Below are 17,383 nucleotides of genomic sequence, written 5' to 3'. Positions count from 1 at the left end.
TATAATTATAAAAACTTTAGAATTTTCTTCGCAAAACATTTTGTTCATTGACTTTATTTTTACTCTATATTCATAAATCAAATATTAGATTCATTAATTAATATTATATGAATATTAAAGATAAATTAAACATTTATTAATAATAAATATTTATTTACATGAATATAATAATGTCACGTGTAACCAACTGATTAACTACAAGACATATTAAACTAATACGAACATGTTAAGGCTGGACTTGGCAAGTGTTGGACTTGAACATACAATGGTAGGACTCAACCAATTTCTAGTGGCTAAAGGTTGGTCGGTCGTCAGAACCACCAAAATATTTTTTTGACTTAATTATCACAAACAAAATAAATTTGTAGTATGATTGTGAAAACCAGGTCGAACCCAAGGACAATTTCATGTAATTTTCCTACAACATACTGAAATAAAAAAGAACTTGGGATTTGAATAAAAAATTAAAGAAAAAAAAATCTAAAAATAAAAATAATAAATTGATATCTTGTTAACTCAGTTTAATTGTCCACATATCTATTCATATAAATATGTTGATCATTAACGTAAAAGAAATATTCTTTCACGTCAAATAAATTCAATATCCCTTAAAGCTTAGGGAAATCGATGAGATTACAAATAAATTAATTAGATAAGCCTCTCTAATCAATTTCTTACCATCAAGCGAATTTAATATTGAAAGCAATTCTCATTCACTCAACAGTAGTCTCAGGAGTAAAGTATGTGAAATTATTCTAAGCAAACGTTCAAAAGCTTGACAATTTAACTTAGTTTATAATAAACCAAGATGAGAGTTGCCACAAACAAATTAATTCTTTTGCTTCTTACTCGGCAATAGTCTCAGGAGTAAAGTATGTGAACCATCAAGCGAATTTAATATTGAAAGCTATTCTCATTCACTCGGCAGTAGTCTTAGGAGTAAAATATGTGAAATTATTCCAATTAAACGAATTCAAAAGCTTGACAATTTAACTTAGTTTATAATTTAAAATCAAGTATATTATAATGAGAAGTTACCACAAACAAATTAATTCTTTTTCTTCTTACTCTTATCCCTAACAACAATTACATATTGAAAAAAACTAGAAAGCATATCCATAGTCATCAATCATTTTTAAATAGACCCAGTAGAATTTCCATATCTTCAATCAGAGAGACTTGAATTGCTAGGCAACAACTCTTTTCTCAAAATCAGCTGCCTTCTTTCTATATATATAATTCGAATTTTGTCCAAAATCCTCTATAAAAAAAAAAAATAAATACTTGAATCTAAAAGAATTATAATGATAATGTTATTTTTCACAACTTGCTAATAGAGATGGTGTGTATTTAACTTGAACTGAAATTAGAAATTAGTTTATAGCTGCTGGAAAATTGACAAAAACAAAGAAGAAAAGAATGTTGCTGAATTAATGTTTCAATTATGTTCTGCTATATTTTTTTTCTTCCTTGACTACCGAATTTCTTTAGGATTCTTAGGCTAATTAGAAGTCCTCATGCTACTTAATTCCTTCATTCTTTCTTTGGTCCTTAAGGTTGGTTAAATCCTTCAAAAATTGTGTTGAAAACTAACTCTACTACTATCACAACTCTGATGTAATTGGGACTCTTCTACAACTTAGACTTTGTTTCTTACTTGGTTTCTTGCAATATCCCACCATTCCAACTGTATTATTTCATTCATGAAATGTTATATGATTGATTAACTCATTTCTTAGATCCTAAGGCACACAATTTCTATGTTAGACTACTAGTTGTAGTGGGATGCTCGTCACCATTAGCTTTCTCATTAGATCCGGAGACTAATCTCGTCCTTTAGATTATGTTCAAATTTATTTTATCCGACCTGGTATCATTCATAAAAGTTGTATTCCTAGATGTGTATATAATTTTGGTCTTTTGAATCGCACGATTTCTATGTCTTAGGCTCAATAAATACCCATTTGAATCTGTAGTGTGAAAGCAGAGAATGCTGCTACAAGTAAGATTTTAGCTTGATTTTGCAGGTTTGATTAGAGGTCCAAACAAACTTGAATTTTTTTCTCATAATACCTTTCTGGAAAGTTTGATATGTCTACTTTAACTTCAATTCAGCCCACTTTTACATTCTAAATTTTCTCAGTGAAAAACATGTCACAACAAGCAAGGTCTGAAACATAAAATGCAGAAATTCTTATCTTTTAGCAATTAATTCACAAAATTTCTTAGACATGCCAAACTCATAAAAATAACTTTCAATAAACTTAAAATACATTAAAAAACATAGTGTAGAAGAAATAAAAATATATGTATATTTTACACTTATCAAAAGCTTTCTTGGTGCAAAGCCTCTTAGTTCAACCACATGTTGAAAATCATGAAGGGAAAAAAAAAACACAGAATCACTGTGCAACTGAAACCTTCTAAATCTTATAAAATTGTCAAAGATGGCTATTGCCTTTTTTTTATTTTCGTTATAAATATTCAACTAAGAACTACAATCAACTAGGAAACAAAATTCAAATAGGAAACTAACTAACAAACTAGGAAAGGAATAACAAACATGAAATTGGATTTGACATAATCAAATATATATGCGTCCTAAGGTCCCTCTCTCTGTTGGCAAACCCCATGATTTAAGGAACCACTTCCTGATTTGAATCAATTGGCGGCTCCCTTGCAGAACTTGACTCCAACAAGCTTTGACGAGCATACTCAGCAAATAAATCTGGATGTACGATTTGGAGTTTTGTGGCTTGTAACCAAACTGATTCTGAATTGGAATGATTTTCCATTGCACTAAAAACTTCCAGTATCCCACTCGATAGGTAGTAACAAATTGATGGTCAACGATGGATGCAATCTCATCTCGAGGATCGATGTTTTTAGGAACATGAAGAGTAGGTGCTTGCAATTATTCTATGGTTAGAATTGTGGGCAATTCGACTGTATCACCCTTAAACTCAGTAATAACTTTGATATTAAAAACTGGACTTGTACCAAAATCAGAGGGCAAGCCAATTACATACACATCTGTGCCCAATTTCGTGGTAACTCGAAAACAACCTGCGAAACGTGCATGCAACTTAGTAAAACTTCCTTGGGGAAATCATTTTGGCCTTCAGCGAATAAGAACCATATCACCAACGTTGAATTGCCTGTCTTTTCGCCTTATGTTTGCAGAAGCCGCATATGATTATGTACTAAGGGTGTAAACCACTGCTTGACTTATTCTTCAACATCCCTTATATAGGTCAGCCTTACTAGGCCTGAGAGGCAATGGTAATGAATTGAGATCAAGGGGAGTGTGAGGTGGAAATCCATAGACCACTTCAAAAGGAATGCACCATATTGATCTATCTGCTGACAAAATTATAGAAGGCAAATTCTGTATGGAGAAGTGCCACCATTGATTAGCTTCCCCTTCAAGATAGAAAGATGTTAGAGATACCTTTTGATTATCATTTGTGCCTTGAAATTCAAAGAATTGAGCTACTCTGCTAAGCTATTCAATCGGATATTTTCCAGAGTATTTTGAAAATGCCAACTTTTCCAACTTGGAAGAGAAAATATGTTTGTTGCCATTGTTCTCCTCCCGATGTGAATGGAGAGATCCTTCTTATCCATGGTTGTTGTTGCTAGAGATTTCTCTAGTTGAAAGAAAAGTTTCTAATAGTTTGTTGATGGTTTTCTCCAAATGGTGCATCTTATCGGTTACACTTAATTCCAGTAGCTGCATTCCATCTTGATTCCAGCCTCCAAAACCTTGATTCTCTCTTTGTTGGACACCATTGTAACCGTGCTCTGATACCAATGTTAGGTCCGAATCAAGCAGGAGAAACAAATCTGATGAATACTTACTTTCTTTAGGTGAAAGTTAAACCACAAGTATTTGTAAGAAAATTGTTATCTTTTATTCATTTCTAACATTCCAATAAATAGAGTTAAGCTTAATAGATCAATTTCAATTTAGAAAACTAACTAGCCTTATTTCAAAGAAATAAGTTGTAACAACTTTGAATGAGCAGAAATACAAAACAACTATAGAGAATAAAGTAAAATAGAAGGCTTAGACTTGGTCTAACTCAAATTAAAAACTTGGGATTCTTCTCAAGGTTCGTTCAATCTTCTCGGTCTATCAAAAGCCTCCTAGTTCAACCACATGTTAAGAACCAAGAAGGGGGGGGGAAAAAAACAGAATCTCCCCCAACTGGAATCTCTCCAAATCTCATAAAATTTTCGAAGATAGCTAATGCCTTCTTTTATTTTCATTCTAAATATTCAACCAAGAACTACAATCAAGGAAACAAACTAGAAAACAAAATTCAAATAGGAAACAAACTAACAAATTAGTAAATGAATAAGAAACATGGAATCAGATTTGACATAATCAAATATGATTCATAAGATCTCTCAGTATGTTGGCAGAACCCCAAGATTTAAGGAACAACTTCCTGGTTTGCATCCCTCGCCAGTGTATCAAAGTTTAAATCCAGGGTAAATGCTTTAAGGTTTCTAGCTTCTACATAGTGTAGGGCTCGATCCTAGACAGAAAATTAAAGTTCCTTACCAACTTGTCCCTCCTCCAAGCATTAGCAAATCAATAAAGCAAAACAGTGGTTCTCTTTCATTTTGACCCATTGTTTTGCTTTATATTGAGTTACACGTATAAGGAGCTATCCATATACGACTACCTACTCTACATGAGACTAGATTATTAAAGAAGACAACGACCTTGGGTATATTGCATCCCTAGATATCGTTTATTCACATGGCATATATTCCCCACAGACAAAATGGTGGGTTTGAATACTAATTCTCGGACGTATTAGCTTGGGACTATGCATTGTATCTTGATAGTGTTTAGAAAAGAAAAATGAAAGTTAGAAAGAATGGACAGTTTTGATGTTTACAGTAACAGTTTGTTACTGTTGAGAATTGCCAGAAATCTTGATCTGAACAGTAGAAGTTTTTACTGTTTTATTGGCTGAGAATTGAAGAATATGATTGCACTTTATGTTGCAATCTTTACAGATATTTATACTGCAAAACAAAACAAAAATGCTACAATAAAGCATAAAAATCCTGCTACAATCTGTTAACATACTAACATATCACCTAATTCCTAGAGACTAGGACGCAGTTAATTATTTGCATGAAAACAGGAAATACAGAGCATAAATAAATCTTTGACTACTTTTTCTTTAACTGGTTCTTTGCCAGCTCATGAAGCAATCTTCCAACACTCCTCCTTGCTTTAGGAGCTGCTTTACAGGCTCAAGAACAAAGGAGACTGATGAGGCTGGATCATGTTACAAAAGGAGCATTACAAGCAAAGTATCCTGATTCTAAGAGTCATTTCAGGAAAAATCAGGTTTCAAGCAGTAGTAACACTACTGCTCGTAAATTCCAGAACAAAGGAAAATTTCTTAAAAGAAATTTTCCACCCTGTCAACACTGCAACAAGACAGGATATGCACCTTTCAAGTGCTGGAAAAGGCCTGATGCAAAATGCAGCAAATGTAATCAAATGGGACATGAGGAAATCATCTGCAGGACAACAATTCAGAGACAAGATGTTGATGCACAAGTGGCTAGTCAAGATGATGAAGATCAAATGTTCGTAGCTTCATGTTTTTCAGTCCAAACCACCTCAGATCACTGGCTGATAGACAGTGGGTGTACGAATCACATGACCCCCGACAAAAGCCTCTTTCGAACCTTGCAATCTATTGAAGTTGCAAAGGTTAGAATTGGGAATGGTGCTTGCATAGCTGCAAAAGGAAAGGGGATAATTGCTATCACCACAAAGTCAAGTACAAAAACCATTTCTGAAGTTTTATATGTACCTGAAATAGATCAAAATCTATTAAGTGTGGGGCAATTGATTGAGAAAGGGATGAAGGTTGCCTTCGAAAATTATTTTTGCTATGTCTTTGATGCTGCTGGACAATTAATTTTGCAAGCTAAGATGAAAGGAAAGAGTTTTTCATTCCCACCATTTGAGGAGGAGTATTTAGCTTTCCAAACAAAGTTGACTGATATGGAAGTGTGGCATAAAAGACTAGGCCACTACCATCAACAGAGGATGATAAGCATGAAGAAACATGACTCTATAAGAGGAGTGCCTCAATTCACTGACTTTCCATCAAATTGTAGTACATGTCAATTTGGTAAACAAAGCAGTAAGCCATTCCAGAAATCAACTTGGAGATCTACACAGAAACTCCAATTGATTCATACTGATGTTGCTGGTCCACTCAGCACACCTTCAATCAAAGGTAGCCGATACTATATTCTTTTTATTGATGACTTTTCTAGGATGTGCTGGATTTTCTTCATGAAATACAAATCAGAAGTTGCTGGGATTTTTTTCAAATTCAAGAAGAATGTGGAAAACATAAGCAATTACAGAATTCAGGCCATTAGGTCTGATAATGGCAAAGAGTATATCTCATCAAAGTTCAATCTCTATTGTGAGGAAGCTGGCATCGATCATCAACTCACTGCCCCTTACACACCAGAGCAGAACGGTGTTAATGAAAGAAAGAATCGATACATGATGGAGATGGTGAGATGCATGTTGCATGACAAGAACTTACCAAAGGATTTTTGGGCAGAAGCAGCCAGCACTGCAGTTTTTCTTCAGAACAGACTGCCCACAAAATTGCTTGACGAGAAGACACCTTTTGAAGCTTGGTATAATTACAAACCTTCATTAAGATTTCTTAAAGTCTTTGGCAGTCTGTGTTTTGTTCACATTCCACAGATCAAAAGGGACAAGCTGGACAAAAAGGCTGCACCAGGAATCTTTGTTGGCTATAGTGGTGCATCTAAAGCTTACAAGGTTTAACATCCTCAAACACAAAAAATGGTTGTTACCAGGGATGTCCACTTTCAAGAAGAAGATCAGTGGGACTGGGGACAATCACAAATGAATAATCAGCCTCATGAAGAAGAGCAATAGGACTAGGGACACTCACAAAGAAACCAGCAGCCTGCAGATCCATTGCTAGATGAAACATTTGATGATCTACCAACAAGAGGCACTCGATCACTTGAGGATGTCTATCAAAGGAGCAATGTAGCCCTCTGTGAACCAAAAGGCTATGAAGAAGCTAAACAAAGTCCATAATGGCAGAAAGCAATGCAGGAGGAGATATCAATGATTGAGAAGAATTGCACATGGGAACTTGTTGACAGACCACCTGAAAAAAACATCATTGGCGTGAAGTGGATATTCAGGACTAAACTGAATGCTGACATCACCATCAACAAGCATAAAGCTAGGCTGGTGGTTAAAGGGTATGCACAAATCTATGGTGTTGATTATTTAGATACTTTTGCACCTGTAGTAAGAATGGACACCATTAGACTTTTACTTGTTGTTGCTGCTCAAAAGAACTGGAAAGTATTCCAGTTAAATGTCAAATCTGCCTTCCTCAATGGCATATTGCAAGAAGAAATTTATGGTAAGCAGCCTGCTGGTTTTGAAATTCAAGGGAAGGAAGACAAAGTGTATTTACTGAAAAAAGCTCTCTATGGGTTAAAGCAAACACCTAGGGCATGGTATGGTCGGATTGATGATTATTTGACAAGTGCTGGCTTTCAAAAGAGCTTGTCTGAAGCAACTCTTTATGTGAAGAGCATCAACAATGATGTGATTATAATTTCACTCTATGTTGATGATCTCTTGGTGACAGGGAGCAACACAGAGCAAGTTGAACATTTCAAGCTGAATATGATGGAAGTTTTTGAGATGACTGATCTCGATCTAATGAGCTTCTTCCTGGGAATGGAAACCTTACAAGGCAAAGGTGAAATCTTCATTTGTCAAAAGAAGTATTCAATGGAAATTTTGAAGAAATTCCATATGGAAAGTTGCAAGCCAACAACTACCCCAATGAACCAAAAGGACAAATTCAGCAAAGAAGATGGCACTGCCAAGGTGGATGAAGAGAAATTCAGAAGCTTGATTGGGTGTTTGCTGTATTTAACAGCAACTAAACCCGACACACTTCATGTAACAAGTTTACTATCTCGGTTTATGCATTGTCCGAATGAAATTCACATGAGAGCTGCCAAAAGAATCCTAAGGTACATCAAAGGGACCTGCAGCTATGGAGTCAAATTTCAGAAGTGTTAGGAATTAAAACTACATGGATTTTCGGACAGTGATTGGGGAGGATCCATTGATGACATGAAGAGCACCTCTGGTTTTTGTTTCAACCTAGGGTCAGCTATATTTTCATGGTCATCTAAGAAGCAAGACACGGTGGCTCAATCTACAGCAGAGGCAGAATTCATTGCTGCCACAGCAGCTGTAAACCAAGCTCTTTGGCTTCAGAAATTGCTACGTGATTTACATATGGAAGGAAAGGAAGCAACTGAAATTTCAGTTGACAATCAAGCAACTATAACAATCTCACATAATCCTATGTTTTATGGGAAAACAAAGCACTTTAACATCAAGCTTTATTTTTTATGTGAGGTGCAGAAAAATGGTGATGTCAGGTTGATATATTGCAAGTCTGAAGAACAATTAGCGGATTTGTTTACTAAACCACTTCCAGTAAACAGGTTTGAATTTTTAAGACAAAAGATTAGAGTTTACAGCTCCTAAAGCAAGGAGGAGTGTTGGAAGATTGCTTCATGAGCTGGCAAAGCATTTATCAATTCTGCCAAATTGATCTTGGACAGATCCTTGGTGTTCTCCAAGGTAGTTATAGATGCCTCATATCTTTCATGCACCGTAACAAGGATTTTCTCCACAATTCTACAATCAGTAAAGTCTGTGCCCAGCAATCTCACCTTGTTGACAATTCCAAGCAATTTTTCTGAGTACTCTTTGATGGTCTCAGACTCCATCCTCTGCAGCTCAAACTCTCTTATGAGGTTGAGGCTTTGCATTCCACGTATCCTTTCATCTCCTGCATACTCCTCCTTCAAATAATCCCATTCATCTTTGGCAAATTTTAGGGACATGATCCTTGTGAAAACTGTTGTTGAGACAGCAGCAACTAGACATGCCTTTGCTTTGGATTTTTTGGTTTTTCTCTCCTTGTGACTCTTGATCTAAGTCATGGTAGGATTAGTTGGCAGTGGTGGAATTTCATAATCCTCTTCGACAGCCTCCCAAAGATCAAGTGCTTCCAAGTAGGTTTCCATCCTTACTGCCCAAAGTTAATAATTTTCTCTATTGAAGATTGGAGAAGAAATGTGAGAAAAACTTGCTTCATTATCCATCACAGGTCCTTTAAGAAATTAGCTCTGATACCAATTGACAGTGTTTAGAAAAGAAAAATGAAAGTTAGAAAGAATGGACAGTTTTGATGTTTACAGTAACAGTTTGTTACTGTTGAGAATTGCCAGAAATCTTGATCTGAACAGTAGAAGTTTTTACTGTTTTTTTGGCTGAGAATTGAAGAATATGATTGCACTTTATGTTGCAATCTTTACAGATATTTATACTGCAAAACAAAACAGAAATGCTACAATAAAGCATAAAAATCCTGCTACAATCTGTTAACATACTAACAGATCACCTAATTCCTAGAGACTAGGACGCAGTTAATTATTTGCATGAAAACAGGAAATACATAGCATAAATAAATCTTTGACTACTTCTTCTTTGACTGGTTCTTTGCAAGCTCATGAAGCAATCTTCCAACATATCTCAACCTTGATCTTATCCCAAAACAAAAGGATGACATTGGTATCCTAAAACCACAACAGTCAGGGAAATGCACTCATCCGAGGCATAATCTGTTGGAAATAATAACAGAAACAAGAAGAAAGTAGATTGGAAGGATAAATGGTAGAGCTGCAGCCAAATCCATACTTGTTACTGCATAAATCAAATCATTAACATAGAGACAAATCATTAGAAAATCTTCTCCCTTCTTCTTTATATAGAGTGATGATTTGGATTGACTTATGCTGAAACCATTCTAATGAAGTTAAGGATCAATACTGCTTCTTCAAAATTCTGAGGTTCACCTAAAAAGAAGGCAACATGACAAGAATTGTATATGTCAGTTAATGAACGAACTCTCCTGAGAGGAGTTTCTAAGACTGATTCATCAATAGAACTTGATGAGCTTCCTCCATTATGCAAAATTAAACCAGTTCTGATTTGATAATTGGAACCATCAGGCTACTCTAGAGCTTGAAATAACTCCAGCATTGTCGTTTCAAGATTAACATAATCTTCCCATTTCCAAGCAGTAGATTCATCAAAGATAACATCTCTGGACAACAATAATTGATCCTTTTTAGGATTGAAAAGTCGAAAGCCTTTTGATTCATCACTATAGCCAATGAAGATAAGCTTCTCCCCTTTCCTATCAAACTTGTCTCTACTTTGAGGAGGAATAAGAGCATAAGTAATGCTCCCAAATACTTTAATATGGCTGACATCAAGCTTTCTGTTATGCCATACTTTTAATGGAGTTTGATTTTTGAATGTCTTTGTTGGAGATTGATTGAGAATGTATGCTGCAGTATTGATAGCTTCTGCCCAAAATTTGTTAGGAAGTCTTTTTCCTTTTAGCATGTTTCTTGCCATTTATTCATTAGTGTTATTCTTTCTTTTTTCAACTTCATTCTACTGAGGTGTATGTCTGACTATAAGTTGCCTTTGAATGCCATTCTCTTTGTAGTAATCAAGAGAAGGCTTATAAATAAACTCTCCCCATGGTTTGTCCTTAGTGTCTTCATTTGGCACCCACTTTGCTTTTCTACAAGAGCTTTTAATTGGAGAGAGACAAGGAAAGCATCTGATTTTTTATTAAGAAAATAAATCCAAATCATCCTAGAATAATCATCAACAAAGAGTAAGAAATATCTCTTATTATTTAGAGATGGAGTTCGCGTAGGGCCATAAATATCTGCATGAACTAATTCAAGTGGTGCTTTGGCTCTCCAGGTAGTCTTTGGAAAGGAAAAACAATACATTTTTCCATACGCACATCCTTCACAAATCCCAACTTGGTTCCGAATTGAAGGCTGACCAGAAACTAGATTCTTCTTCTTTAGTAGTTGTAAGCCATTGTAATTTAAGTGTATGTATCTTAAATGCTAAAGTTGAGAATCATCAAAATGCTCACTTCTCATAGCAATATTATGAAGTGATTTCATGCTAAAAGAAAAAATATTATTAGAACTCACCTTGACTATTACTACATTCTGATTTGTGTTCTTATGATAAATCTCACACTAAGCATCATCAAAAACCAGTCTATAACCTCTTCTCATCATTTGTCCCACACTCAACAAATTTTGACCAATGCTAAGAGAGTAAAACACATCATGGATGCATTTTTTATTACCTTCATTTGCATGGATTGCAACATCACCTCTTCCTTTGATCTCCACTCTTTTATTGTCACCAAGTTCAACATGAGAAGAAAACTCTTCATCAAGAGCTTCAAAGCTTGAGCGATCACCAATAATATGATGACTACAACCACTATCAAGATACTAGATTTCTTCTTCTTTGTGTTTTGCATTCATGTAGGAATAGAACAGTTGATCTTCCTCCTTTGAATAATTTGTTGTATTGTTCCTTTTATAGCCATCTGCCTTGTCTTTGTGCTAGAAGTTTCTGACAGAATGAGTGGAATTTTTACAACTAGTACACTTGAAGAAACAATCTCAAGTTTCATGACCAATTCTCTTGCAAATAGAGCAATAGGAATTGTTGCCTACTCTTGGTTGAAAATTCGCTCTTCTTCTTCCTCTACTTCTATTTTTGCCTCTATTATGATTTTGACGTTCACCTACTCTTTCATACAAGTCTCTTTTTAAAAATGTTCTTCCTCCTTTATGATCGTGATGAAAACTTACTCCCCTGCCATTAGAAAAATTAGCTTTAATCTAAAAAGTCTGCTCCATTGGTTGCTTGCTATACTAGTTCACTCTTTGTTCATGTGCTTTAAGAGATCCCATCAATTCATGTATTGAAAATCTTGGCAGATCTTTTGTTTTTTCAATAACAACAACTATATGTTCAAATTTTTATGGTAAACTTCTGATAATCTTCTTTGCAACTTTTTTATCAGAAATATTGTCTCCATAAATTTTGATTTGATTGATAATTTCAGTAGTTCTAGAAGAGAAATCTTTAACCAACTCACTATCCTTCATTGTAAGATTTTCATATTCTCTCCATAAATTCTGCAGCCAAATGGAAATGGCTTTCTAAAAGCCCTGGAATTCATTTCTCAATATAACTCATGCTTCTCTTGCCTTCATAATGTTCTCCATCAAAGATAGGAATCTATGTAGTTGTTTAAAAGAAGGTAGAAATGTTAGAAGAAGAAGCCATAGAATAAACCTTGCTCTAATACCAAATCTGTTGGAAATAATAGCGGAAACAGAGAAGAAAAAAGATTGGAAGGATAAATGGTAGAGGCGATCTTATTATTCCTTTGTTCTAGTTTTCCTTACTTAATACACAAAAAGAGAAAAGGACTTATATAATAAGGCCTCAATTAATGAAGTCTAAGAGCACTTAGACTTCCACAATCTAGGGAAAACTAAGAAAAGAAGAGGCATAAAAGCTAACAATAATTGAGAATTAAAAATTACATTTAACATAATCACCATATCCTTATTCAATTCACATTACCATCCTCCGTTTTTTTTCTTCTTCACTTGTTTAACCGTATCTCTTCACCGCATATGACTGAAACAATTAAATTTCCAGAATTCTTAAAGTGAACTATCCATATTTTGGCTGATGCATTCTCTTTAAGACAACTTAGAATTATTATTATTTCGCTCGAACTTGAGACCTTCTAATGGCCAAGTTGGGCTCAGATGATACATGGGATTACATTTTGCTTAACGCTACAAAAATATTGAATAGGTTTACGTGAGAGGAGAGAGACGCCCATTCTTGAAGGCCAGGTTTCAATGGTTTTGTTAATGAGTGTGTTGTCCTATCCCTGTTAAAAACAAAATAACAAATCGCAAAATACATCTATTTTTCTTTTTATATCTAACAACACAACATCGATCTTCTCTTTTATTGTCCTCCTCATCAATCCCTAGAAAACATTTTGTCGCTCTTGTTCCTCTGAGATTTCCAAGAGTCCCAAGTGTTAATGCTAATTAATTCATCACCAGTTAGATTCATTCAACATATGAAGAGGAATGAATCGAAAGGGGGCATGAAGCATGCATGCACATGAGTATGGCGATCGAGTGATAGAGACCCCAAGAAAGCAGCAACATTAAGAGATCGAGCGAGAGAGGCCTCCTTGTCTTCCCTTTCATGTTTGACAGTCAGAGGATGAGAGCACTAAATAACAAGGAAAGAGAAGATGCCTTGCCTATCCCTTTGCTTTTTTGCTTTGTTGGGAAAAGAGCACTGTTCCTGTCTTATATTGGGATCCCCAACAACACCACTCAAAAATTAATCTCTTTCAAAACTTTCACCCCTCCTCCTTCAACTAGCACCTATTGCCTGCCTAGTTAGACCAAGCGCATGAGCTATAGCTAGCTTTTTCCCTTCAAATCCTCACCCTTGTATCATTTTTTAATTGGGTTTCTTGAAACATATATTTACAGTGAAAATAATAAATTAAATATTTTTAGAAGAATTATTATAAATCATAAGTCATTAAAGTGTTTGGTTTTTAATAATAATTAACACAAATCACAAGTGATAAATCTCTTTAACTCTTTTAGAAGAAAGATATTGCTGTGTTTTCTAGTACAAACTCTTTTCTTTTATGTTTTTCAAATGTTTTGTATTGTTGTATTATTAAATTATTCAGAAAATAAGAGGGATGATATTTTATTTATAAAAAATTTGAAAACTCTAAAAATGGTAAAATTTATTTTTATTGTTAAATAATATCACAAATATTATTTCATAATAATTTTATAAAATTTATTCAATCAAGTATATACTTGATTTTTTTAGGTCTATAATTATAATTTCCTGTATAAATTATATTTTAGTCCTCAATTTATAAAATTTATTTACAGTTAAGTCATACTTGATTAATCATTCCATTATAATTTTTTACCAATGATTTTTGTGAGTGTAACCCATTAGGTTTCTTAATAAATTGGTCCAAAAATAAATCACAATCATAAATAAAATAGAATTAAATAAATTAATTTATTATCAATTTAAAAATTAATTGATTTACATTTTAAGATCAAGTACAAAGTCTAATAACATGTTTTAATCCTCAAACTATTAGAAAAGTTTTAAGTGGCTTGATTTAACCTTTCAGTGATTAGTTTTTTAGGATAATTATTATCTATTTATAAAAAATATTTCAGTTTAGATATTATATCATGAAGTATGTCTACGATGTCAAATTATGTTTGTTCTCAACATCATAGTCATTAATTATTTAAATATGACTTGAAACTCTTTTCAAATCTCATGATTACTCAAATACCTTCATATTGTTCATATTATATCTAATATTTGTTTATTTGTTACCCTTTATTAGGAAAACATGTAGTAGGATTAAAATATAGTATTTCCTGAATAAGATAACTTGATTATCTCAAGTCTAAGGATCATTTACACAATTATTATGTAAGTATTTTCATAGGCACAATTGATTTGCCATATAAAATTCTCATGCAGGTCATTTCAGTATATATTTTATCTAACAAGCACCTACATATTAGTTTCATATATCCCTCATACCTCAATTCATGAGAACAACTATTTTTTTCAAAAAAAAAAAAAAAAAAGAAGATAGTATGTATCAATCTCAACGGGTGTAATTAATGTCTAATCTTAATAGAACATTAACCATGAATATTAAAAATAATTCTTTGATGCAATAGGAATCCTATAATTGTAATAACTTTATAATTTTCTTTTGCAAATCATTTTTATCACAATAATTTTATATTTATTTTAAATTCATTAATCAAATATTAGATTTATTAATTAAATAATTGATGAATACTAATAATAAATAAAACCTTTTTATTAAAATTAAATATATTAAAAATAACAAGGTTCAAATTATATATAACCAACCGATTGGTTTCAAAGTTTATAAAGGAATACATTTCACTGGTATCCTACGGAGAATGTTGCAGGACCACCAAGTAAGAAATGTAATCTTATGCACATGAAACAATTTATCAAGGAGAGGGTCACAGACCCACGTACAGGGCTGGCATATGCTAAGAATATATGTGCAATGTTTCCCTCCCTTTGAAACTCTCAAAGGCAAAGCTGACTAGGGGCATGATCAGGTGTGAGTCCATGCCATGTCACGTGTTAACGTTGCTAAGGAGGCAAGGTGTAGGTCCTAATTCCAGTTCTGCTCCCCTGTGATTAGTTCGTGAGCAGGGTGTCGGGGACAAGAATTAATTTTCTCTAGACAATAACATCTGTGAAGTTCATTTGTTAATTTAGTCCTTGCAATGGGGGGACAATTAGAGAGCGATTTGTTAAAATCAATATCCACGTGCTTACGTTTTGTCATTTCTTTCTCATTTCAGCTTGAAATCCATTATTATAAATGGATATTTGAAAGTATGGTAGCAATTATTTTTTAAAATATTTTTTATTTTTAAAAAATTATTTTTGACATTAATATATCAAAATAATTTAAAACATCAAAAATATATTAATTTAAAGTAAAATAAAAAATAAAAAATTTTAAACTTTTTTTAAAAATGCTTCGAAACATGTGCATGAACCCCCCAAAAAAGAAAAAGGAAAATAAAAAGAATAACAAATATAAAAATGGGGTGTCTTTTAAGTTCAACCTTTCATATTTGAGTGAAGCTTTGTCTGATGAGCCATCAATTCGGATCATTATGGGAATAACTCAAAACATTCTGTTTATGTTTGAGGGCTTATGGTATACAGGGAAAAGGATCGTGCTGTTCTTCACAACTAGTCGAAGGGAGAAATTTTGCTTGGTTCTGTAAACATAAATTAATCATAGTTTAACCTAACAAAACTCTCGAATTAACCTCTTCTTCTAATTCTTTCCTGTTACGTAAAATTACTAGCTTCTCATACATATATGGGTTTCATTCGTATTGTACTTGTAATGACATTACCTATTTATAGTGAAGACACCCCTACTAATTAAGTCATTAATGAATTTACTGAACAAAAATATGTAGACAAATGAGAAATTAATCAAGTCTTTTCTAACTAATTCAAAACACATAAATACAACAAAAAAAATAATAATTTTATGGTGGAACTAAGAAGATGAGGCTGTGATTTAATTTTTGAGGATTAACTGAGAGGAATGTCGCTCCTAGTGTTTGCTGAGTCGATGCTTGAATGATCGATCGATCGTGGATTAGTATGACTAATTATTCAATTAATTGCTATCACGTGCAATTATATGTTGATTTCTTGTTTGATTTTGAATGATGTATCTTGTTAAGTGTTTTTTCAAATAATATTTTGGACTTTTACTTTGATTTCAATTATAAGACTTTATTCTTTGATACGAGAGCACTCAATGAATATTAATTAATATTGATTGTAGAGTTCAACTCACAAAATGAAATGACTCGATGAATATTGATTATATAATTATTTTGGTGTCTAACCATTGATATAAGATGAATTTTTATGATTGTCGAATTAATTTCACCTCTTCATGTTCAATTGATTCATCCATGAGTAGTTCATTTTCAATCGATCATTTTTCAAAATCTTGCGTTCAATTGATCAACCGTGTTTCATTTCGACCAAATGATTTCAAACATATTTTTTTCTAATTGGTTTACTTGTAAGCAGTTCATTTTAACCTATTCTTCTCAAAATCTTAAATTAATTAATCCATGAATGAGTTGTTTGTTTTAACCAATTGATTTCAAAACATATATATTTAAAATCAATTCACCCATGAGTAATTAGTTTTGAATGATATTTTCAAGATCATGAGTTTAATTAGTCCAGCTATAAGAGGTTTGTTTTGATTAAATGATTTCAAAACATATGTTATCTTTTATCGATTCACCCATGAATGATTCATTTTGATTGATTCCTTTTAAAATTTTGTGTTTAATTGGTCCATCTATAAACAGTTTGTTTTGACCAATTAATTTCAAAACTTGTGCTTTTCTAATCAATTCATTCATGAGCAGTTTATTTTTAACCAAGCCCTTCAAAACTTTTGTTTTCTAATTAATACACCCTTGGCGATTCATTATTGATTAGACACTTGAAAAACATATTTTCTTTATTATATTTTTATATGGTGCATGTTATACTATGTGTATATATATAAATAAAAAATAAATAAATCTCTAAAGAAGGATGGTTGGACAATGACGATGATATTTTATGTGTAGTTCATGTTTGATTTCATTAGATTTGATATTTTATCTTGCATTAAAAGAGTGGTAAAAATCAAGAATT

General features: G+C 33.1%; 1 protein-coding gene across 1 annotated transcript; it reads right to left on the bottom strand.

Moving 5' to 3' along the window:
• Positions 1–8,619: 8,619 nt before the first annotated feature.
• LOC118046042 (uncharacterized) lies at positions 8,620–8,985 on the bottom strand. The gene has a single exon (XM_035054805.1). The coding sequence runs from the start codon at positions 8,983–8,985 to the stop codon at positions 8,620–8,622; it is 366 nt and encodes a 121-aa protein (XP_034910696.1).
• Positions 8,986–17,383: the final 8,398 nt, after the last annotated feature.

This window comes from Populus alba, chromosome 18, assembly GCF_005239225.2.
Source record: "Populus alba chromosome 18, ASM523922v2, whole genome shotgun sequence".
In the NCBI taxonomy this organism is placed as follows: domain Eukaryota; kingdom Viridiplantae; phylum Streptophyta; class Magnoliopsida; order Malpighiales; family Salicaceae; genus Populus; species Populus alba.
Note: the sequence above shows the minus strand (reverse complement) of the source record. Positions and strands in the feature narration are given on the sequence as shown.